Source organism: Pseudonaja textilis, chromosome 7 (genome assembly GCF_049901715.1).
Source record: "Pseudonaja textilis isolate UNSWEBS1 chromosome 7, rPseTex1.2, whole genome shotgun sequence".
In the NCBI taxonomy this organism is placed as follows: Eukaryota; Metazoa; Chordata; class Lepidosauria; order Squamata; family Elapidae; genus Pseudonaja; species Pseudonaja textilis.
Window position 1 is genome coordinate 8698902 of NC_141996.1, and position 26250 is coordinate 8725151.

General features: G+C 40.4%; 1 protein-coding gene across 1 annotated transcript in view; it reads left to right on the plus strand.

The window, feature by feature from the left end:
• The window catches only part of TMEM135 (transmembrane protein 135), a 154695-nt gene that overhangs the window by 114414 nt on the left and 14031 nt on the right, over positions 1 to 26250 (plus strand). The window contains exons 7-9 of the mRNA XM_026706815.2: positions 17421 to 17462; positions 18845 to 18991; positions 23049 to 23118. Coding sequence (XP_026562600.1) covers positions 17421 to 17462; positions 18845 to 18991; positions 23049 to 23118 — 259 coding nt within the window. The remainder of the gene's footprint in view (positions 1 to 17420; positions 17463 to 18844; positions 18992 to 23048; positions 23119 to 26250) is intronic.

Below are 26250 nucleotides of genomic sequence, written 5' to 3' on the forward strand. Positions count from 1 at the left end.
CCGCCCAACCCACCTCACACGATTGTTGTTGTGGGGAAAAAAAAAAACAGAAAGAGGAAGGTGTATTAAATCTGTTTACTGCCTTGAGTTATTTATAAAATAATAAAAGTTGGGATAAAAAAAAAATCAACACACTGTCAGAAAGAAACGTAACTTCCTCCTTGTCTGGGAGAGCCGCACTCCTGAAGCTAACTGTACCTTGCTGGCCTGCGTGGCTTTCATTTCCCTGGATAAAGTACATAGTAATGTTGTCAGAGAGGAAATCAGGGCCGCAGACAAGCAAGTCCCGAATTTACAAGCAAGCTCCTCCATTCCCCCAACCATTATCTCTGACTCGAAACCGCAGTTGCATTTCCAATTGGCGGCCGATTCTCTGCATCTCAGGGAGGTGTTTGCTTGCAAGGTGAGCTGGCAGTAAGAGGAGAAGTTTTTAAAGGCTAAAGTTTCGGGTGTCTCCGTACATAGCCATCCCGAGAAGAATGAGTGGGGCTACTTGGTTTCCTTTTAAGATTCCCTCTTGCCGGTCACAAAGCGCTTTTTGTCCTTTAGTGCATTTATGTGAACCGGCCTTTGGCTGTTAATCATGTATCTGTCATCCCCAGATACAAAATAATAGCCCTAAGGGGGAAGGAGAAATAGCTGGTTTGGTTCTCAGGCCTCTGAGGACAAGTTGCTTGGGGCTACAGCAGACCTCTGTGTCCCAGTTGCCTGGAATGGTTAGGACTGGGTCACCAGCGAGACACATTCCTGTTCCTGAACTCTGCTGAGAACATGGCTTGATATTACAAGGGTGACAATGGAAAGCATTTGAATCGTACAGATTTGGTTTCTTTCTTTGCTCTCGGTGGCAGTGCTGCAGTTTAAAAACTAGAAGTTCCCTATATGTGAAATGTCTGGAAACCTTTTAAATTAAATATCCAGTGTTGCTTTTCGGCTTCCCTTTCATATCCAAGTTCCCATCAGAATTGTTGAAATTTCTGCTTGAAATTTCTGCTATAACATTTCTCCCCTTCTGTAATTTAATCACCTCTTCTAATATCCTCTCATTAAAGTAGACACATCTTGCCTTAGTGTGGCAGTTCTGCACTGGTATCCAGTTTCATGAATTGGGATCTTCGGGTGTGCTCGTTTGAGAATGTACCTCAATAAATTAAAACACAACCTACTTACAGGTAAAATTGCCTGAGCTCCAGATGCATGTTTATTAAACCATAATTTCCCAGTGTAGTGTGTCTCTAGGATGTGTTAGCACTGCAATTTCTAGTATGGAGATACTAGAATAGTATTATTGTAATAATAGGCCAGGGGTGTGAAACTCACAGCATCACAGCATTGTCACATAACCTAATGGGACTTTCCCCCGCTTCGCTAAACCAGACATAGGTGTGACCAGTGCGAGATACCTCTGGCCCATGGGCCGCAAGCGTAACAGCCCTGCAATAGACCATGGCTTTATTACAAATAGTCCTCAACTTAGAATAGAATAGAATTATTTTATTGGCCAAGTGTGATTAGACACACAAGGAATTTGTCTTGGTGCAAATGCTCTCAGTGTACATAAAAGAAAAGATACATTCGTCAAGAGTCAAGAATCATAAGGAACAACACTTAATAATAGTCAGAGGATACAATAAGCAATCAGATCAAGTCAATATAGATCATAAGGATACAAGCGACAAAGTTACAGTCATACAGTCACAAGTGGGAGGAGATGGGTGATAAGGAGTGATGAGAAGATTAACAGAAATAGTAGTGCAGACTTTGTAAATAGTTGGACCAAGTGTTGAGGGAATTATTTGTTTAGCAGAGTGATGGCTTTCGGAAAAAAAACTCCCCTTGTGTCTAGTTGTTCTGATGTGCAGGGCTCTATAGCGTCATTTTGAGGGAAGGAGTTGAAACAGTTTATGTCCGGGATGTGAGGGGTCTGTAGATATTTTCACATGCCTCTTTTTGACTCATGCAGTATACAGGTCCTCAATGGAAGGCAGGTTGGTAGTAATTGTTTTTTCTGCGGTCCTAATTACTCTCTGAACTCTGTGCCTGTCCTGTTGGGTTGCAGAACCCAACCAGACAGTGATAGAGGTGCAGATGACAGACTCAATCATTCCTCTGTAGAACAGAATCAGCAGCTCCTTGGGAAGTTTGAGCTTTTGGTGCAGAAAGAACATTCTTTGTTGTTTGTTCTTTGTTACAACTGTTACAACTTACAACTGTTTGTTTAGTAAATGATTGAAGTTACAATGGCACTGAAAAAAGTGACTTAGACCATTTGTCACACTTATGACCCTTGCAGGATCCCCATGGTCTCGTGATCAAAATTTTGGGCGCTTAGCAACTGACTCATGTTTATGACGGTTGCAGTTTCCCAGGGTCACGTGATCCCCTTTTGTGACCTTCTGACAAGCAAAGTCAATGAGGAAGCCAGATTCAACAACCATGTTACTAACTTAAGTGTAGTGATTCACTTAACAACTGTGGCAAGAAAAGTCTTAAAATGGGGCAAAACTTGCTTAACAACTTTCTTGCTTAACAATAGAAATTTTAGACTCAATTATGATCGTAAATTGAGGATTACCTGTACATCTGTCATAGTATGCTTAATCCAGCTAGGATTCAGCCTAATGTCCAAAGTGCTTAAAAAACTATATCATATATAATATCACTGTCTTTCAGCAACACTAATTGTCAGTACTAATGCCATTTTAAATTTACTGAAAGACAAAAGCTTTCTTTATCTTCTTCATATAACATATTTCTTTCAAAACATTTTATTACAAAATTTGGCCATCATGATTTTGAAGTTCACATTAAAAGATAGGAGCCATAACCTTAAAATACACACACACACACACACACACACACACACATACATATATATATATATATATTTAAATTAAAAAAAATCAAACATCACCCAGAATAACTGAGTAGAGAAATGGGCAGCATGCAAATTTAATTAGATAAATAAATAAAATGCACATAGCTGACTTCATGTTCATTTAGACCATTAATTCAAATGTGTGCATTTCATAACAACAAAATGTGAGTTCTACCTAAATTTTAGATGCCACCTATTTTTGTTATGCAGTTATCTTGGAAATACAGTTTAAATCCACAGGTTTGCACATGTTTCAGAAAGCATTTACAGATTTTAAAAGATTACTAGAAATTAGTACTTTGGAAATATGTAGTATTTCAGGGCCACCGCTAAATACCTAGGATTCTGTTCCAGTGAACTAACCTGTAAAACCCAGGGACGGAAAAGAACAGCTATTTTGCGGTTAGATGTTTGTGGTTTCCTCTTTGGGCGTCTTGCCATGAGATAAGTACAGTGCAAGATTATTGGAGGGTGAATTATATGAAAACAGCTAGTGATACGAAGCAGACGGTTTCCCACACATCTTCAAATTTGCCAAGTGATTAATGGCCATCTTTTACATTGCTTTCTCCCCACCCCTTGTTCCCATGCTGACATGTTGAGAGGTATCAGTAGGTTTATTACAGCAACTAACCTTGCTATAATATTGGGGTGGGGGAGTTTTAAGTACATTTATAATGTACCCCACCCTAAAAGCCCTCAGGAATACCGGATGACACACAGTAAAATGTAGCGCTCCTCCTCCCCAGTCAGAAACAATCTCAAGTATGCAAGTCTCTTAACCCTTTCAGAAGGTTCCAAGCTTAGTTTTAGGAGGATTAAACTAGAAACTCTCTAAATCAGGGCCCCTGACCTGGGAGCCACGGGCCACTACCGGGCCACGGCCTGTTCGAAACCGGGCCGTAGGAAAAATGAGCAAGTTTCAGTCGTGCAGGTGGAGGTTGCCTGTGCTCGCTCGTGAGACTCTGTTCACATGTGTGAGTGGAGCTTTGCACACAAGCTCATGTGTGAAGCTCGATTCGTGCAAGTGGAGGGTGTGCGCAACCACCGTTCGCACAGCTGGAGTGGTGTGTGTGCGCCAGGGTGCCCGCCACTCTCACCCTCCACGCTGGGTTGAGCAGGGCTGCCAAGCTGGAAAGATTGGGCACCACTGCTCTAAGTGAATGAAATGAACACGAGTTCAGTTTTTATATTTTCACTATACTAACTGTTAGAAATCTAGCACACAGAAAGTATCACTAAGTAGAAACTTGTCAGTTGATACCATGTCAAGAGCAAAATTATACCAAAGTGTTGTGATGTACTGTAGTTTCCAATGCTTTTTAGAGATATAAGGTAAGACATCCTTTAAAAAGATCCTGGTATATATGTCAGAACAAAGGAACCTTGTGAGTTGGCAATATATATATTATATACTGTATATTATATATGTGTGTGTGTGTGTATCTTTGGTTATTCGGGGTTTTCTCCTGTGTAAAATTGGAAGTATCTTGGCAACGTTTCGACGAAATCTCATTCGTCATCTTCAGGCTTGTGTCTTCGGCTTTGTGCTTCTCGGAGAAGAACGAACACAATAACAGAAGCCTGATGATGGCAGATGAGATTTTGCCGAAATGTTGCTACAACTTTAAAAGCACAACTATAATGACATGGGAAAATACCCGAACAAAGCTGAATACCATGTATGTATGTATGTATGTATGTATGTATGTATGTATGTATGTATTAAAAACCCTTCTCTAAAGTTCTCTATGTTTAAAACAGTCCAGCCCAAGATACTATTGGCTTATTCAGATGTTGTCTATATAAAACCTCGAGACTTGGGGCAGAAGTGATGTTTGTGGCTCTGGAATCCAGGTTTGTGTTGCGTTGTTTGTAAAGTAGGGGGTTTCAGTCCCGTGACAGCGGGAAAGGGCTTAACAACCATTTTATCAGCCTTCCAGGGACTGCTGTGAATTTTGTGTTTTTTCAGCAGGGAAGAAGCAGCAACAAGATTTTAGTTCCTGCCAGCCCTTTCACAAAATAGAGACCAGACTGTTGACTTTAAGCTACACAGCTAAATAGCAGGGGAAAGTCTGGTTTCTAGATTATATTTTAAATTTCATTTCCATCGCCACTTTATTAAGTTATACGCGTGTTGTAATGTCTGACATTTTTTTCTTCAGTCCCCTGATGGTTTGCTGTTTGAAGACAGAAATGAGATCTTCGTTCAAGATAAGCTAATGCTGTGGTTACACAAAACATTGGATAGTTTATATAGCAGAAGCTTCACCCGGCCTTTAGCGCAACCTGTTTTACTCTGTGAGGATCAGAAAGCAATTTGTGTATGTGTGTGTGTTAAAAGATTTTTTTTTGCGAGGATGCCAATTCATTTATTCGTGAATGTTACGCAGCCCACCCAGGACCTCGTTTATTCTTCTGAGATATAAATGGATCCAGCAAAAGCTGGTTGTTTTCCTTCCATGCAGTTATACTTTTTTTTGAATCTGGATGTGCTAAAAATATGGTTTTCATTTCTTCTCCAGAATGTTCTTTTACAATTGACTATATATATATATTGACTATAAAGTGATAGCTGGAATGAAAATCTCAACAGTTCACTAGTCTGCAGTCATGAGCTACTTCACTGGAATTTCCTTGCTTCTGCCGAGTGAAGATGAATATTCATGCTTGAGATGCTTGGCTTGGAATTCAGTTTGATATCAAGCAATGCTGTCTGTAATTTGAGTCATTTTGCCAGGAATTTATATCTTGAATTGGAAACATCACAAGTGGCCATATATACTGTCTTGGTGGTCTAGTATAAATTTACAGCACGTAGGGTCTGTAGGAAAAAGGGCCTTGTTGGGGTTCCAGCTGGATCCAAGCTCTATCTATCTATCTATCTATCTATCTATCTATCTATCTATCTATCTATCTATCTAACCAACCGACCATCCATCTTTCTCTCACTCTCTCCCCTCCCTCTGTCTCTCTCATCTATACCTATCAATCATCTACTTATCTACCTACCTATCTACCTATCATAGCCACCCATCAATATAGACATTTATTGGATTCGGCAGCTAGTAAATTTACATAAAGTAAATTCAAATAAAGTAAAATAAAAAGATAAGTGGATGCATGGATGGATAGACAGACAGATGGATAGATACAGTAAGCTGTCCTATAAGATTAGGCCTGCATGAATTGCTAAGTTAACAAATTCTATTTAGAATTGCAATATTACAAATCTAAACAACCAAAAATAAACAGATATAAACATCTACAGCTATTGAAGCACTTAAGGAAAATGTGAAAAGATAAAATATAAACATTGTATTATTTCATAGCTACTCCTTTTTAAATTTAAATGTGATTTGCACAATAGAAACAACTACTCTCAGATAATTCAGGCTGCTTGAATCTTTACATCTTTTGAAATATAGTTCTTCCTACACAAAGTTTCCTAAGTATATTATACAGTTGATTGCTGATTGCATAACTCTTACTGAAATTCCAGTATCTCAGTTGTCTCACTGATACTCTTTCTGAATTTTGACATTAATTTGTAACTGAATCAGTGCTCTTTCAAAAGATTTTGCCTGTCACGTTAGGCTGCACTATCGCACAATAAATTGATATACGTTATCCATGTGATAGTGTTTATCTCTGAGGGTTAACTCTTCCCGTGTTTACAACATAAACAGTAGGTTTTCTTTTTCTCATGAGTAATTTGGCACCCCAGTGTGTTTCACAGGAGAACATCAGCAGTGAATTGTGTCTGTGTGCTTTCTCAATTACTGAAGTGTCTAGCAAATAATTGCAAAGGTTTCCAGTGAAGGAGCCCTGTCTCTTACACGGTTGATGTGAGGGTAAAGGTTGTGACCTTTTGGGCTGAGGAGATTGTGGTGTGTGTAACAGGGGAGTAGTCTTATCAGCTAGTTCCATTCAACGTGTACTTTCCCATTGAGGCTGCAACGCCAGTAAACACTGGTTATGGGGATGTTAATGTTATCAGTGGGGTTTCTTTGTTTTTGTCACTTGTGAGGATCTGGGCTTGAGCCTAATTCTTCCAAATCCCTTTTTTTTTTTGACATCGGCTTTTTTGAATGCCTGTGTGGCACTGGAGGATTGGGTTGTGGTAAAACAGCATCACTTAATGTTTGGTTTATTGTCTCTATTGAAGCTGGATTCCAGCCGTCCTCTCGTGGGACAGAGTAGCAGAGCAAGATTTCTCAAAGTTGTTGTTTGTGTTCTGATCCAGGCTTCGTCGAACTTAATAAAATACAAGCGGAATTTAAAAGTAAAACCTTTTTTTTAATGCGACGCTGGGAATTACTTGCATTCCCAGCCAAAACTACTTATACACAGTTCCTCCAGATAAGAGCACACTTTTGAGTGCTGTAGAATGCTTGCTAACAGACATCCAATTAAGGCTTAACATAAACCAACCCAAAAACCTAAAAAAACCCAACCCGACCAGACTACAGGGCTTCAATGAAGGACTCGGAAATTACTGAACTGCTTTGCTTCCTGCAAAGCTCTTCGTCACTGAGGACTGACTTTTATCCCTTATGGGAGGGTCAATCACCTCCCAGCCTTATTCCCGAGTCGCCCCTTCTGCTTCAGTTGCTCTTGCCCTCTAGCAGCTCTGCGCACACGCACACTGGGAACAGGCTCCCCTTGTTCCTCTGCCTTGCTGCTGCCAGACTCTGAAAGCTCCAAAGGCAGCATCCCACTCCCAAATTGTCCTGGCCCCATCCCTGCATCGGATGCAGGACCCTCGTCAAGTCCTCGCCAGGCTTCCTGACTGGTTCCCTTTCGTCCTCCTTGTCCGATATCTCTCCACACTGGCTGCCAGCGAACCACAACAGTTTGTTTTTTTTTTTTTTTTCCAAAAGGCAACTGGACTAGATTATAAAATACAAATTCAACACAAAAAATAGTTTGTCGCGAAAGTGACTGCCTGCGAAGAAGGTTCCTGGATTGGGGCTAAAAGGGCGAAAACGGAAGCAGTATGCTCCGTCCCACGATTGGGTAGACCAGATTGTCCCTGTAGACTGGTCTCATGGGAAAAAGACTCAACTGGACTAGAGGCTCCCCTTCCTTTGAGAAAGAAGACATTTCGCTTCTCATCCAAGAAGCTTCATCAGTTCTGAACTGACGAAGCTTTTGGGATGAGAAGCGAAACGTCATCTTCTTTTTCAAAGGGGGGAAAAACAAACAAACCCTAGCCCAGTTGCCTTTTGAAAAAGCACTTTTGAGACAACCATGACCTGGACGACTGAGAATCTCCATTAGATAGTAGAACAAGATGGAGAAAAATAACCAGATGCTAATGAAAATATTCTTTTTTTTTCTGACTGGCGAACTTTTTTTGTTAAAAAAAAGAGAGAGGATACAGGTTGTCCTCGACATACAACAGTTCATTTAGTGACTGTTCAAAGCTACAATGGCACTGGAAAGAGTGACTGAGGACCTTTTTTCACACTTACAACCATTGCAGCGTCCCCATAGTCATGTGATCATAATTCAGACGCTTGGGAACTGACTCACATTTATGATGGTTGCAGTGTCCCGGGTGTCAACCCTGAAGCTGACCCGACCGGAGCCATCTTGGAGCTTCAGTGTTGCCATACTGGAGCTGAGGGGTGTGTGTGTGTGGGAGGGAATAGAGATAGCTGGGCTTTTGTAGCCAAAATAAAACAAAATCTTGGGAACCAAGGACGTTTCCACACCCTGGTCAGAGGAAGGAGGAGTGATGTCTCCAGGCAACCAGACAGCGTCTTGATTGGACCATGTGACTGATTGTTTGGGGAGGGGGCAAAACTTTTAAACAAATTAGGGGAAAATCGCGGGAACCTTCAGAGCCGGTTTTCACCAGAACTGTTCCATTATGATATATCCAATAAAACTACTATTTGAGGAATCTACCTGCCTCGGAGTTTTGTTTGCTGTTACTTGGAACCCTGACACTGGGGTCATGTGATCAACTTTTGCAACCTTCTGACAAGCAAAAACACAACCGTGTTACTAACTTTTAACACCTTGCCATGATTCCTTTAACAACTGCGGCAAGAAAAGTTGTAAACAAGGTGAAAATCGCTTCACAAATGTTTCATTTAGCAACAGAAATTTTGGGCTCAGTTGCAGTCGTACGCCAAGGACTACCTGTAGTGGACAGATTTGGATTTCATTACCCGTTGTAATGGATTGCATTCTTTTCGGTCAGATTTTGCAAGATTATCTTTACCATTATTGTTAGGTTGAGTGGAAATGGTCTGGAGTTATATCCTGAAAAGTAAAATCTTTGGGGACATTTCTCACCAAAAGTCTACTCTACTTCACTGGAGGAGAGATCTGAATATACTGCAAAGCTGTCCTGAGGACACTGTGTCATTTTCAGAGTTGAATTACATTTCTTTTCCCAGTCCCAGTTCATTTCTAAATGTGAGTTGAGCACAAGCTGTCATTCTGTTTTCCACAGGCAATAAAATTTTCCAAGCTGCCTAGGGCTTTTTTTTCATGAGAGCTTTCTCTTGTACTATCCTTTTAAATTATTCTCAATATTTAAAAAAAGAAACAAAAAATAGTATCAAAGTCATTTTTGTACCGCTACTTTTAAGTTGCTCATTTTAAAATATGTACACCTTTTGCTAGTGAAATAATAAAATGGGTTACTTCAAGACAATTGAAGATATATGATGGTAGACAGATATATTTTGGTATTAAAGTAATAATGTAATAAGTATATTGTCAGGAGTGCTGTTTCCAAAGGACGTTCCTAAATATAGCTGCTCACTTATTCAGGAATTAAAATGTCCACTTAGAAACAGACCCCTATTCACATGTCACAGATGATTTGTAACATCCCAATCCATGTTACGAATCTCTTCGTTATTCTCAGCATCTCAGATATAAAATTTGCAAAAATAAAATAAAGGCGTTATGTTACTCAAGAGAAATACACCCCTACTTGAGAATCCTATAACTTTGAAGAAACAAGGTTGAGAACCAGCACAGTGTAGTGATGTTTGAGGCTTGAGGTTGGTTCGGATCCGTTCACAGCCAAAAAAATTACTTTGTTCATCCTAATCAACCTGACAGGGCTGTTGTGACGATAAAAGTTGCAAGAGACACACATTAGCTACCCTGAATTCTTTAAGGAAAGGAGGCCGGGATACAGGTGTAATAAATAGTACTGATAGAAGGGAATATTTGTAGCTCGGGGTTGAATTGTAGAGCTCTTGGCATGCTCTGAATTTGGATGTTCTCTTGCAGACATTTCATTACCAAACTAGGCAACATCATCAGTACTAGTAGGGAATGGGATCTGCTCTCATTTTATATAGCAGTGGCTTGCCCTGTCAGCATTGGTAGTGATTGATCAAGGAACTACCAATTCAGACAAACAAGCTAAACAATAAACAGCCACCCAGTCAAGGAACTACAAAAACCACTCCTACCAACGCTGGTGGGACGGACACACACACATCCATTACACTTTTCAACATGCAGGATGGTTTTCTCCAAAAAGGGATATATTTCTCATATTTCATCACAAGCATAGCAAGAGGATTATTTTCTCTGTCAGTTTCCACATCTGTTTGGAGCTGTGTCCCATAGCATCCCATATACTTTGGTTTATTAAATATTTTCATTTCTTGTGTTTTATATTATTAAAATAGTTCTCTTTCGATCTGAAGACTCCAAAAGCCATCAACAGTTTAAAAAAAAACTCTAAAAGGAAAAAAACAAGTATGGCAAAGATTTAAAATCAGCAAGAAGGAAGCTACTGTGTCAGAATTTCATGCAGCCACAGGCCATTATAGCTGGGAATTGTGTCTTACATAGTTAGAGGGTTCAGTTTAGGCAAATCTCACATAGGATAAACACAGTTCCTTCACAAGCGCAGAAGCTTTGCACGTAACCAAGATTACAGCTTGCTTTTTGCTAACTTCAGGGGCAAGAGGCGAATGCCATGTTGGATGGTTGATCTTGTTCTCATCCCTGGCACAGGTGGTATTCAGCAGGTTCTGACCAGTTCTGGAGAACCGGTAGCAGAAATTTTGAGTAGTTCAAGAGAACCGGCAAATACCATCTCTGACTGGCCCTGCCCCCATCTATTCCTGCCTCCTGAGTCCCAGCTGATTGGCTGGGTCTTCTTTGGTTGCCCCACACAGGAGAATGGAGCTGGAAAGCAGGTTAGTGGGGTGGGGAGGGAATGGAGATTTTGCAGTAACCTTCCCCTGCCATGCCCTCCAAGCCACGTCTTCCAAGCCAAGCCACGCCTATCAAGCCACAGAACCAGTAGCGAACTTTTTTTGAATCCCACTGTTGATTCCTAGTTCCTGACCTCTGTAAATGCTCCCTTGGTATCTTTATTCAATGCATTTGTCTGTTAGCTAACTAAATCAGCTTTAAAGTGCTTCAATCTTGAATGAAAAACCATGTCTGAAGGATGTTTTTCACCCAGGGATATATTTCGTGTTTGATAGGTAATTTCAGAAAAAAAAATTGTACCCTAGTGGAAGAACGATATTTTCAAACAAAAAATAAACCACAGTAAAATGTGAAACAATTCCTCTTCCTTTTCTACCTTTATCTTTAGGATTCTGTTTCTACTTCGCGGTTTGTGTCTTGGTCTACTTGGTCTGTATGGTTTCTTTTCAAATCTTTTTTTTTTTTAAAAAAGGTGCCAAGATTGATTGTATTTTGAAAGGCTCTTAATTTGTCCTCTTCTACGATTTTTTTTTTTTCATTTAAAGAAGGACCTGGAAAAGCCAAGCAAATCACTTTTGACTGATTGTTTCCTGGTTCTTGCAATCGATGGTTTGTTTTGTCAGACATGTTTATATAGGAACGACAGGAAGGAATTGGATATATTTTATGTCACAATCATTTTCGTTGCAAGTGCAAAGAGTTAAGAAGGTTGCAGTGACTGTCAGAAAGTGAAAGACAGCTCTTATTTGATGTCTCTTAATTTGAGGAAGTTTGTAAACAATGTCATGCCTGCCTCCCATCTATAAAGGTAGCAATACTTTTATATCCCGAAATGGCTGTGTGATGAGCCTGCTTTTAGCCAGAGAGTCTTGCTGACTCTTCATGCATCCGTACAAATCCGACTCAGGGTAGGCTTCAAAAAATTTACCAACTAGTTCTTTACCCAGTTGCTGGGTGGGTATGGCCACAATGGGCAAGGCCTAGTCAGCCTTCTGCACTTTGGGGGAGGCATTTTCACCCTCCCCGGGCTCCGGAGGCTTTCCTCAAGTCTCTGGGAGGGCGAAAACTGCCTCCCTGGGCTCCAGAGGCCTCCTGGAGGCCAGAAACCAGCCTGTTTCCGGCCTCCAGAGGCCTCCAGGAGGCCCGTTTTTTGCTCTCCCCAAGCTTCCGCTCAGGCCCTGGGCTTACTTGGGATCCAAAACGGGCCATGGGGAGACTCCTGGGAGGGGGGGGGGAAGGGCGGGGCTAGCCAGTTGTTGCAACTACCAGTTCAGTGAACCCGATGTAAAATTAACCTCCGGTTAGCCTGAACTGGTGCGAACCGGTAGCAGCCCACCCCTGACCCCATTTCTGAATGTCCACAGTGTAGGTCCAAAATGTCAACAGTTGACTTTCATGTTCTTTATTGAGATGGTTGATGAACTCTGACATTGCTTTTTAATCTGCGCCTCTTCCGCTGAACTTAAGGAACGCTTGCCCGATCTTGAAAGCATTCTACAAAATACCTTTAGACGTCCTTAGTTTGTACTTGTTTATTTAGAAAATGTAAATGCTGTGGCCCACTTCTTTAGCCACACACTCTTTGCCGCGGAACAAGTCTTTGTTATTAATTACAGTAAAAAGAGTTCCAGCAGCTAAAACTGAAATGTTTTCGAAGACATGGGAACGGTACCAAAGCATCACAAAAAGTTCTCTCTATCCAGTCCTTTTGACGCGAAATTTATTGTGAATTTCTCCCATTCCCTCTCTCCTAATCAGAACAGAATGAAAACCTTTGCAAATGACTGCAAAAAAAGGACAGGCTTAGAGCCGCACTTTCCTGAAAAATAACCACAATTACATCTTTCTTGTAAGAAAAGTTACATGTTGCTTTGATAACCGTTTCTCTAAAGTTACATCTCCGCTCGTAACGCTTGTGATTTTCACTGCGCGTGATGCTTGTTCCCTACTCTAGTGATTAAGCCTCACCCGAGGAGCTCTGAGACACTCACCCTCTGAATGAGAATGTTTTGAGAGGTTTACAACAAGACACATTTAGAGAGAGAAAAAATGGAAAAGCTAATTGGTGACATTTAGCCCTACAAAGTGGTGTGGAGACCTTTTGCCTTCGCTCACAAGGGGGGTGTGGAGGGAAGATTAGTACACCCACATTCACAGCACAAGAGCAATTAGTTTTGGTCTGTGGCTAGACACAAAATGGGTAGTTCTGCTTGGCACGTCGAAGTCACTGGAGGCAAATATAGCTCCTGTAATCAGACATGTGCCTATCCAGCAGCTGCAGATTGTCTACTTGCCTGGGTATCCTTCGAGTGAGGAGAGTTAGCAAGTCTTTTGCAAGTTTCTTTCCACCTCAACTCCACTCCCCACTCCTCCAGTTAATGGCTAAATTTAGACAGGATCCCCGTTGGCCCTTTTAGCTGGTCACCGAGGGAATATAGCTTTTTCCTGTATCTTTTTACTTGCTTCTAAATGTACTCCTTGTCCTCTGTTCACATCTGGCATAACGATACTCTTGGGAGAGGAAACAACTGTTCCTAAATGAAATAAAGAAGCATGGAGTTGAGTAATCTTCAGATAACTTGGAGACACAAACTATTTTATAGTTGTTGTAAAACCCTGCTTTTAAAAAAAAAAACGTCATTTCATAGGCGGTACAGCCAGGATTCAATGAAAAGAAAAGCGAGAGACTCCAGCTGTTTTAGAAGTATCTCTTCAGTCATTTTTAGGATGAAAATCATAAAATCTATTTACAGGTAGTCCTGACTTAAGATCAGAATTGAGCCTAAAATTTGCTAAGTGAGACACTTGTTAAGCAAGTTTTGCTGCATTTTGCGACCATCCTTGCCATAGTTGTTAAGGGAATTGCCGCACTTGTGAAGTTAATAACATGGTTTGCTTGTCAGAAGGTTGCAATACGTGATCATGTGACCCTGGGACACCACAACTGTCATAAATATGAGCCAGTTGTCAACTGTCTGAATTCTGATTATAGGACCATGGGGATGCTCCCAACGGTCATAAGTGTGAAAAACAGTCGTATGTCACTTATTTCTCTCCATATGATTCTAATGTATAATAAATACAGTTGCCTGTTTGACAGGTTTCTAGGGTACCTGTTTTCTTTGAAAGAGTATGCTACACACGAGCAATTCCGCCTTTTCCACAATTTGCCAACTGAGAATTTAACTTTTGCTGCTGGCAAATTAATGTGAACATCTCTTAATTGCTGAGCACATGACTGGACTACATGACTTTCAGTAAGAAGAAAGTAAGTTTTGGTAGGATTTTAAAAGACGAGTGGATCCCCTTAAGGTACAGATTTCTTCTTCGATTTAGCAAGCCGGAATCGTCGTTTTACTGATTCAAAGCATTGCAAGGCTAAGCCATGATTTCAGCCTCACTCTAATTTTCCAGCTGTTGGGAATTCCTTCAAATATAAAGGCTTTTATCTATAGGCAGTTACAGACAAAGCAATGTCTGTTAACTTAGTGATTTGACTGTAGAGTGAAACTTTTCATATTGATTCTACATAACATAAACTCAGCAGAAATGAGTTTCTTAGATGGGGGGGCAGCAATTCCCAACCTGGAAAATGCTAGGTTGGAGAAGAAGATCTGAGAGGGGATGTCAGCAGCATCAAAAAAAACTTCACAGGCTCTTTGGGAAATGGGAAATGGTAATGGGTTTAACAGCAAATTATAGCCTGATAAATTATCATTTGCTCTGGGCTTCTACAGTGTATGTAACGAACATAACTTTGCTTTCAATTCCACTGTCCTTGGAAGGAATTTAGTCTATTCTTAGATATTCTTAATCTCTTAATAGGACTACAAATTCAAAGTGTCTTGGCTTGAGAGATACAGAATAAAAAATACCTTCAGGGTTGATTTTTTTTGACTTTCACTGACATTATCAGAGGAAAAACCTTTTGACAGGTTTATTCTTCCCACATTTCTCACATTGTAACATGCCTGCTGAAGAAACGTAAGCCTTATTAAGCAACATCTGGGTTTAAAGTTTAAAGGGTATTTCCCCTTACAATACTGTGCTCCACAAGATATCTGTGGCTCAGCAGATGTTGTTGAGCCTAACACCCCCAGCCATCATGGCCAATGAAATTAAATTGGAATTGAAATTCAGCAACATCAACAGGGAAAGTTCCCATCTCAACCATATGAACTGGTTTGTGCAGAAGTGTGTCTCGCTGCGTATCACAGCTGCGTTCAAGTTTAGAAGGATATTCCAGGAGCAGACAAGCCACTAAGATTGCTAGCAGTTTATCTTAGAGGCTACATGACTGGAACCAGTGCCAATCTGTGTTAAAATGAGAACAATCTGGAGTACATAATCTTTTTTTTTTTTCCTCTTCTCATTCATAAGGAAAGTTAGATCCCTTTCATTTTAGACAGGAGTTTCTTTGTTCCCTAAATACTGTTGTGTTTGTTTTTCAAGGCCTTTCCCAAATCCATGTTCCTTTTGTTTATACTGTACATTATATATGTATATATAATAATAAATTAGCATCATTTTTGTACACAACAAGCCCAAGATGGCTTTTTGTTTAAAAATTCCTTTCCAGATTTTAATGTTTGTCACATGAAAGACTTTTAATTAGTTATGATAACTGCTGTTAATATTACACAGTGGGACAGATGGTGGTCCTTACTGGATTATTCATGCTGCTAGCAGACAAATCCCACAAGAAGGGAATCCCACAAATTACACATTGCATGAACATATTCAAGTAACTTTTAAGTAACTGGAGCTTCATCGGTTTCCAAAATGAAATTCAGTGGTTTAGGCCAGGGGTGTCAAACTCATGTCATCACATGATGTATCATGACTTTTTCCCCTTGCACTAAAATGGGGGTGGGCATGGCCAGCGTGTGACGCATCCAGCCACGAGTTTGACCTCCCTGGTTTAGGCATTCAAAGACATTCAGGCAAGAAAAGCCAAATGCACAGCTATAGAATAGGTGGTACCTGACTCAAGAGCAGTAACTTGCAAGAGTTCTGTTGGACAAACCCTTAAATATGAGCCAGCAGTGTGCTGCAGCCACCAAAAATGCCAAGGCAATCCCAGGTTGCAATTAACAAGGGATAGAATCGAAATGACGTGAGGTATTAGTCCCTCTTTATAAACCCTTAGTAAGACCTCACTTGGAATATTGCATCCAGTTTTGAGTGCCAAAATATAAAAACGATGTTGAGACTCTAGAGAGAGTGCAGAGAAGAACAACAAAGATGATTAGGGGACTGGAGGCTAAAAACATGAGTTGCAGGCATTGGTTTTTCAGTGAAAAGAAGGACTAGGGGTGACATGATAGCAGGGTTGCAATATCTAAGGGGCTGCCACAAAGAAGAGGGGGTGTCAACCTATTCTCCAAAACACCCGAAGGGAAGGACAAGATCCTAGAAATAAGGATAACATTTCATGACAATGAGAACAATTAACAAGTGGAAAGGCTTCCCTTCAGAAGTTGTGGGTGCTCCAACACTGGAGGTTTTTAAGAAGAGATTGGACAGCTATTTGTCTGGAATAGTATAAGGTCTCCTACTTGAGCAGGGGGTTGGACTAGAAGACCTTTAAGGTCTCTTCCAACTCTGTTATTCTTTTCTGTTCTTCTGATTTTTTTAATTTCATTTGTGTTCTTGCTTTGGTAATTATCAGAGTGTATGACTGAGGGTGAATTATGGACCTTTTTTTAGAAGAACACCCTCATATCATATAAACAATATTTTTTAATGCTCTTGAAATTTCCCCTTTTAAACTGTTGGCTCAGCCTACCTCCAAAATTTATTAGATAGAAAATTGAATTACCCTTTGTCTCTCAGGAAAAGTGGAAATCTGTATTTGAAGCATATTTCCGGCTCTCATAATTGGTGGTTAATATACTAATGTGTTAAACATCTCAGAGAAGGTATAAATGCCCTTCTGTAGTCTGTCTAAACACTGGATTTATTAGTTTGATCCAGTTTTAAGGTGAATTGCTGCCGATTAGAGACACCTGCTGGCAGAATGTTGGAACTCTTTGGTAAATGTTGAAATGAAAAATCAAAACAACTTCTCCCCAAAGCTGGGCTTTTGCTAAAACTTGTTGAAGCTGCTAATATCATTTGGAATGTGTTTTTTTTTCGTTCTCCTGTTCGCATTACACGTGTTCTTGAAAAGCTATAACCTATCATAAAACCCCAGTAACTGCAGACATACTATCCTAAACTGGACTGACTGGAGGTCTCCAAGAAATAATCTGTAAAGGCTGTGATGTTGGAAATTGCCTCTATAGTGAGGTTGTTCTTGGTTACTCATATCTGAAATATGTGATTTTTATTTCAGAAGCAAGGATGGTTTGAAAGGATTTACATTCTCGGCACTGAAGTAAGTGAATACAAACAATTCTCTTCTTTGTAGCCTGCCTGACCAACTCAGATGGAGTGAAATTTTGTGCAAATTTAACTGTGGTGCGCAAACAACAATCCAACCCATACAGCAAAACGTGGCCAGTCAGAAATGAAAACTGGAGCCCTGGCAAAACTTGTCTTTGAATTGCTGTGTGAATGTCATCAGACCACTGATATAAAGCTAATTGGGTTTGAATTAAATGAAATCAGTTTTCGTCTCCCAGCACTGTGTATTTTCTGGATTGTATCTGTGTCTCTGCACTTAGAGAACAAGTGGAGCCTTCAATCCAAACAAGATTATGGATGGGAAAATTAAATAGTATGCAAGACATGTATTTTAAGTTTCTTCTAAAGGTGCCAAGACTGCTTCTAAATTTCCAAGACTAGGAATCTCTCTCTCGGGGATACATTTTTATTGATGCTTTGAGTGAGATGGGCAGCATTTAAATTTGACAGACAAATGTTTTGTGGGGAGGCTACAAGTCTAGAATTTCATTACAGGTAGTCCTTGACTTACAACATCATAGAGCCTGGAATTACAATCGTAAATTGTGCCAGTCGTTGAGCAGGTCACCAGGTGACTATGTCTGATTTTACAACGTTTTTGAACCTCTGAGTTCATTAAGCAAATGCCACGGGCATTAAGTAAATCCATTCCCTGCAATGGGCGTTTGTTTTTTGTTTTTTTGACAGAAACTGGAAGTAAACATCAGTTTCTAGCAATATGAGTCATAAATTGGTGATGTGACTATGGGATGCTACAAACAGCGATAAATACATGCGATTGCCAAGCACCCAAACTGCTCCCATAGCGGCGGAAGCCTAAGAACTTTGAATCTGGCTCATAAGCAACCTTTGAGAGGTCACTAAGCTTAAATAGTCACTTAATACCCATCCATAAATCAAGGACTATCTGCATTACATTCTGGCAATTCACTTTCTCTTGGTTACCTTGTTTCTGTATTAGATGGCCACAATATATAAAGTAGTTACGACTTCACAGAAATGTGATTTTAAAAATGATGAAAAAACAGACATCAGTATTTGTATACGTTTCATATATAGAGAAGTACATTTTTTAAACTTTCCAGACTGTCCCTGTGATCATCAGTAGTACATTTACAATGGAATATTAACTCTTATAATAAGCAGGCTTCCTATTTTTGCAAAACAACACATTGTTTTGTACATATGTAGAGCTAACAAGTCAGGCAACAAACCAATACGTTAGAAAACACCATAATAGCTTTAAACTGTAAGTATCGCATCTTGCAATATAATCAGAAGCAATTGCAGCGTACATTATGAAGGAGCCGTGGAGCTCAGGTAGCTAAGAAATGTGTTCTGTTTTCTTATCAGATTCATTGTAGGGAAAGAAGAAATTCCCACCCATTCCTATGTACCGGAAGGAGTTTTTGTAAAGAAAGAAATTAAAATAAAACACTGCGAAGATATAACACAGCAAATGAATTTTATTGCTGCAACAAAAAAAATGGTGGACAATATGTGAGTGCAAAATGTTTATTTATTTTTTTGTAATGTCTGTTTTCATCTTTCCGTTATCTTGTGCAATGGTAATGTTGCACTGCCCCTTTTTTATGTTGACCCCAATATTTGTGTTGCTTACATGAGATATTTACACACCTCTCTCTGCTACCATTATATAGCAGTAGCACGTAGACTTACATACCGCTCCATAATGCTTTACAGCACTTTCTGAGCAGTTTGCAATGTCGGCCTATTGCTCCCAACAATCTGGGTCCTCATTTTACCGACCTTGGAAGGATGGAAGGCTGAGTCAATCTTGAGCCGATCAGGATCGAATTTCTGGCAATGAGCAAAGTCAGCCTGCAATGCTGCATTCTAACCACTGCGCCACCCCGGCTCTATATATACATAGAGGAACACATTCTATGCATACTTAGCATGTTTCCATTTATTCGTGTTTATTTCTCATCTGTTTTGGCTTTAGATGGAAAAGTTAGATTTCAGGCCAGGTCTTTTCAATTAAAGGACCCAATTGGCCTTCTGTAAATTGAGAGCCAACTTGGTCTTGTGGTTTAAGGCATCAGAAACCAGGAAAGTGTGAGTTCTAGTCCTGCCTTATACATTAACTTATGGCTGAGTGACTGTGTGCAGTTACTCTTTCTCAGTCTAACTCACCTCATAAAGTTATTGTTGTGGGGAAAATAGGAGGACGAAGGGGTGCAGATAATTCTCAGTTTATGACCAATTTTCCATTGGTAAACAAGACAATTGTTAAGTGAGTTTTGTTCCATTTTATGACCTTCCTTGCCACAGTTGTGAAAAACTGCAGTTGTTAAAGATAGTAATTTGGTTATTAAGTGAATCTGGCTTCCTCGTTGTCAGATCACAAAAGGTGATCACATGACCCCGGGACACTGCAACCATCAAAAATATATGCCAGTTGCCAACTATCTGAATTTTGATCACGTGACCATGGGTATGCTGCAAGGGTTATAAATGTGAAAAATGGTCATTTTTCCAGTGCCGTTGTAACTTCGAATGGTCACTAAGTTGAGGACTACCTGTATTAGGTATGTTTGCCACCGTAATTTATTTATACAAATAATAAAGGCAGGATTAAATAAAACCTGCGCTCCGAAGTAGAATGGAGGAGCTGAGGTAGAACGGCGCTAAAGTAGAATGGAGCACCAGCCAGTAATATGCACTAGCAATAGGACTTAAACTTATATACCGCTTCATAGTGCTTTACAGCCCTCTCTAAGCAGTTTACAGAGTCAGCATGTTGTCCCCAATAATTTAGGTCCTCATTTTACCACTTCAGAAGAATGGGAGGCTGAGCCAACCTTGAGCCTGGTGAGATTTGAACTGCCAAATTTCAGGCAGCCGGCAGTCAGCAGAAGTAGCCTGCAGTACTGCACTCTAACCACTGCGCCATCATGTAATGTCTTATTCTCTTCCGGAGCAGAAGAGAAAATACGTCAGACACACATTTACTGAATTCTCTTTACCAAATTTTACTGTCTGAATTCTCAAGATTCCTGGTGCTTGCCCTATGAGTAATCTCAAGTTTTTCATGGTATATTGCCTTGAGTGAACCAGCTTACGAAGTTCCAGAAATAAAAAAGACCCAGTGTTTCATTTTTAGTAGGCATGGATTGAAGACCTCAATTTGGTACATGCTTGGGTTAATCCAGATAAGAAACTTTATTCAACAGCAAATAAACCAAAGAATAACAAAAAGGTATCAACACCCAGTCAGAAGCTCTACCAGTTCCATTAAAAAAAAAATCCTTTCACTGCAGGGCTTTTTTTAAAAAAACGAATCTTGAAAATTCAGCAAACAAGGTGAATAAACCTCCTTTGGCATTTCTAATGTACCATTTGCACATGCCCCCCCCCCCAAAAAAAAACCATTGAGTTCTTAATCCTTTTATCATATTTCTCTCCCATATGTTTCCTTTCAGATAGAGCTAAGTCTAAACGTCTGTAACTTGATCGTGTCCTCATTACCATTTTTTGCTACACAAACTGACCTGATGGATGATTTATGACTAATAATGCATTTTGCAGCACATAATTCAAAAGCTTCCAAAAAAAAATATTTGGCAGAGCGTGCAGATTGCATAATGTTGTTTTGCGCTCTGGGCTGCAAATATTTGAGCGCAAGAAAAATGTTAATTTCTAGAACCAGGATCAAATTGATTTCCTTGTAATTCCAGCTGATAATGTCTAACAACTGGACAGCCCTCCCTATCATTTTCAATTCCTCTACCAGTTTTCTGCCATAAAACTGCTGGAATCCCACATTGACAGCATTTGCACTGTTACGATGCTCATGGAAAGTGAAGTCCTGCGAGCTTGGAAGAATATACATTTGGCAGGCTTTACAGATTCTCTGCTGGATCTGGAAAGGCAATAATATACAATCTCCCAACTAACTTTGTGTCTATTTTTTTTCTGTGATATTTCTTCAGGGAGGTGTATATAACACTGCCAAACACATTCCTGGCTACCTGCAGATTACTCAGCTGATAGGGTCCTTTCCTCCCCATAAAATTAACCTAGAAATGAGGATTGGGGTTACATGGTCTTTAGGGTGCAGTTGTAAGATATCCTTGAGGGTTTTTTTTTTTTGGTTCAGTCCAGAATAATTGTGTGGTTTGCAACAAGGTTCTGAGGTCCAAGTGAAGGCATGGGAGGAAGTCCCAGGCTATTTTTCTGGGGTAAAATGAACCCATACTCATATTCATATATTCTTCCACTGCTATTTTTTTAAAAAGATACAGAAGGGATTGATGTTGGACTTAGTAATAAGGCTGAAAGCCTAGTTTTCTGACACCGGATTGCTATCAGAAAGTATAATTAGAAAGTAAATGAGTAAGTAAATACCTTGTTTCCCCCAAAATATGACCTACCCTGAAAGTAAGCCCTAGCTTGATTTTTATACGCGCACCCAATATAAGCCCTACCCCCCAAAATAAGCCCCAATTAAGATCCCACCCACTCCAGAGTAGACGGGTAAAAATTAAGCTAAGGTGGGGGTGGTGGGGTGGAGGTGCCCTACAACTTACCTTTGGACAGTTGTAGCCAGGCCTCACACCTGCCTCGCCAGCCTATTTCTTCTGCAGCCAGCAGGGCTGGCAAGGCTTTCCTGAAGGCCTCTGGAGCTGATAACAAAGCTCCGGATCGATCCAGAGCTCTGTTATCGACTGCAGAGGCCTTCAGGAAAGTCTTGCCAGCCGTAGAAGAAGAAGTTCCTGAAGGCCTTTGAGAGCGAAAAGAAGGCCACAGGTGACGCACACAAATGAGGTTAGTGAATAGATGACATCCCCCGAAAATAAGACCTTTTTGGTGGCAAAAAAAAAAGAAAGCGTCTTATTTTCAGGGAAACACAGTAAGGACAGGTAAGTCCTTGGTTCTAAGTTACAATAGGTCCTCACACTTTTGACCATCGCAGCATCCTTACAGCCACGTGATCAAAATTCGGAGGCTTGGCAACAGACATGTATCCCAGGGTCAGGAGATTTGAGACCTTCCCAGCTAGCTTCTGATCTGTTTCAAAGTTGACAAAGCAGAGTTCTTGGGGGAAGCCTTAAGAATTCCGTGATTCCCTTTAAATAACGGCAGTGACTCGCTTAATAATTGTGGCAATAAAGGTAGAACTGGATACAACTGATGAGCACTGATGATGTTATCTAGTTAGGGTAATGAAACATCTGCAAGAAAAACAAGCTCAGAGAGCACCAAGGACCCCTCATAGTTTTTAATGCCATTTCTTGGAGAACTGGGAAGAAAGAATTTTTGTGTGTGTCCTATTAATGGTTTTCTTTGTGATATCCCATTGTGGGCTCTGGAACAAAGCTTTTGCCTTTATTGTATAAATTATGCCACATTTACAAAACGTAACTGTTACAGGTACAGGTGTATCTTGGGACCATAAATAAATACTTGATAAGTATAAACAATGAAGTACTGAAAGGAGAATATTTTGTATGTGTTGGAGAAAAATGGAACATATAACTGTGAAATGTGGAAGAAATCTAGAGAGTCAACACTGTTTTGTTTGCTTTTTCAGATGCAAAAATGGTCCCAGGCACAGATGCTGTAAGCACTACGAAGATAATTGCATCTCATATTGCATTAAAGTGAGTCAACACCAGCCCTTCCATTCGCAGATAGAAAACTAAACAGGCAAATACGGGTGAAAGTTACGATGGAGTTGTTCCTGTTCTTAATTCCCTAATCTGTGGTCTAGTACTGGATAGGGTGACCTAGAATGAATGTCAATTATACATGACTCTTGTCAGGTAGTCTGCCAAGCCACGTTCTTTTCGCTTAAGATTATTTGGATGTCGCAGTTGTAATTAGTAAGCCATAGTTCATCGCAGAGATAGGCAATAGAACAGGGGTGTCAAACTCAAATTTCATCGAGGGGCTCATAAATTTTGTGTTTGACCTTGGGCAGCTGGGGTGGGTGTGGCTGGGGTGGGCGTGGACACCTTCATGTCAGTCATGTCGGGGGCACCTATGGTGGCTTGAGCACCATAGAAAAAAATGGAGCTTGTGAGGGCCACAGGGCCTAAACTCCATTTCTACTGGCAGAGGCACCCCGGGCCAATCCTTCACTGTTTTCTGGGTGGCCCCGTGTGCCAGGTCTAAGCCCCCTTTGTGGGCCTTGAGTTTGACATCTCTGTAATAGACAAAACACAAGCCATGCTCTTTTTTTTTTTTGCCATGAATATCACTAGCCACCAATTTCCAATTATTTTTGCCCCCAATAACCTCCAACCACTCAAATTCTACTCTACTATTAGTGAGAGAACTGCATCGCCACAATGTCCCCTGAACATATGGATCCACATATGGTCCCAGGCAGAAGAACAGATGAACCCCTGGTATACAGTTCAGTGTGTTGCGGAAAGCCCACCAAATGCAGGCTCTGTATCATAGTTAATTAAACTGTGGTATGTAAATCTCATTTTGGTATGTTAGTTATGTGTCACCTGCAGCATATGGGCAGAATATACGGACTAAAACTGTAGCCTCTTGTATGATAATCATCTTGGATAAATGTACACATGATCTTTAACAGCTGCCTGCAATTCCCAGGGATACGAGTGGGAGTTTTGTTACGCAGAACTTAATAGATGGCACTGGGCTGAGGGGTAAGACACCAGTTGTGCACACAAATAAAAATATTTACTTTCTTTCTTACTTCTTTCTTTCTTCTATCTGAAAATCAGATTCATTTATATGTCAGCTGCTTAAGCATTCCCCTTAAGTTATTGCTTTGGTAAGCTTTGGACATCCGCATAGATGCTAAGAGATATGGATAAACTGGATTGCAATCAGGAGTTTTTATCAGCACGCCTATCTTATATTATATACAAATAATCCTTGGCTTATGACTGCCCACCTAGGGACGATTCAAAGTTATAATGAACACCCCCCCAAACAATATTTATAAACTGTTCCAAAGGACACTTCCCATGGTCATGTGATCACATTTCAGACCGTGGGATATGACCCACATTCATGGCTAGCTTCCCATGGTCACATGACCAGTTTACGACATTTTCCCCCTTCCACGAACCAGGGTTTTACTTTTGACTTCTGGCAAAAGCGCCCCATAGCAAACAATAGGTTTTGCTTAATGACCACAGTGTTCGCTTAATAACCACCACAAAAGTATAAATATAGGTTGGCCACCTGTTCTGATCCACTTTACAACCCTCACAGTTTATGACAGTAATTGGCAGGTTCAGTGGTGCTTGTAAGTTGAGAACTACCCTAATTCTGGGTGCCCTAGTGATGCCTTTCCAAAGAATTCTTTCTTCCAAGAACTGTCTCATCTTCTTTTTAAGCTTTTTGTCCAAAACAATAGGGCACATTTTAGCCGATGCAGTTTATTCAACCTATATTAGAGCAGGGTTTTCAACCTTGGCAACGTTAAGACTTGTGGACTTCAATTCCCAGAATTTCCCAGCCAGCATAGCTGGTTGGGAAATTCTGGGAGTTGAAGTCCACTGGTCTTAACGTTGTCAAGGTTGGACACCCCCGTCTTTAGGGGTATACATTGCATAACGATTATAACCCTCATGATGCTATAGCAACCGGACAAACAAAATGGCGTCCCCAGCCTTTATTGATTTTTGAGGCATTTGCTTGACTGTTGCGGAGAAAACACTAGATTGTTAGCCATTGCAGTAATTGTATTTTTTATTTTCTTTTTAAGTAGAACATCGGGAGGTATACACCAGGGGTGTCAAACTCGCGGCCCACGGGCTGGTGCATCAGGCACTGGCCATGCCCACCTTTCGGTTTAGTTAAGGGTGGGAAAAGTCACGATACGTCACGTGATGACAACATGACACCCCAAATTTGACACCCTGGTATACACTAGCAGATGCAGGGAATTAGCAGCTTCTGCAACTCTGGTTATAGGAATTTATTTGGTAACCAGCTTCCTTAAGCAAGCATCTTCAAAAGAGTGTAGCTTTAGCAAGTGAATCTTTCCTTTGGCTCGGCTGTTGCCTTGCAGGTGGAAGAAATGGTCCATTGGTGTCAGTGATAAGCTTTTCAAGTCATTGAAAAGCAAGGTCTTATGTGTGTTGACTAATTAAATTATGCCCAGAAACCATGTAACAGATCTCACTGGTCCCCCATATTGGCTCAAGTATTTGGAATGTGCTGTCCTCAGCAGCTCATCCATACAGCTGCATTGTTTTTCTCTGTGTTGGGACAATTTTTTTTTTTTTAAGCCAACTTGTGAATATACAATATACATACTGTAACTACAGTTACAATATGTAGTTTAAGGATAGCGGGAGAAAATCCACAATTGTTGCCTACAATGAAGAGCAGTCGTTGTGCAGGGGTATAATTTATCCTCATCCAGAATGTGATTAGTAAGTGCTTTCTTTCCATAACTGCAGGAAAATTATTTTGGCTGGAATTTGATTGGAACAAGTATGAACACCTGCTTCTACTTTCTTTGGCAGGACTCCGGCAGATTTTTAAAATTGGATTTTGAAAGTAATATTTATTGGGCAAACTGGCTTTTGAGGGAAAAGGTTTTATTTGCCCCTATTATTTCTTCCATTCAGAGTCAAGTGGTTTGGCTTTTCAACAGTAGGTTAAAAAATAAATAAACCAGCACATGGAAGACAAGATGCAATTCAGTAGCTTGCATATTTTGACACAGTGTGTTTGTTGAGTTTTTGTGCTGAGCAAGACTTTTCTACTTCCTATGTATCAGCTCTTACAGCAGATTACAG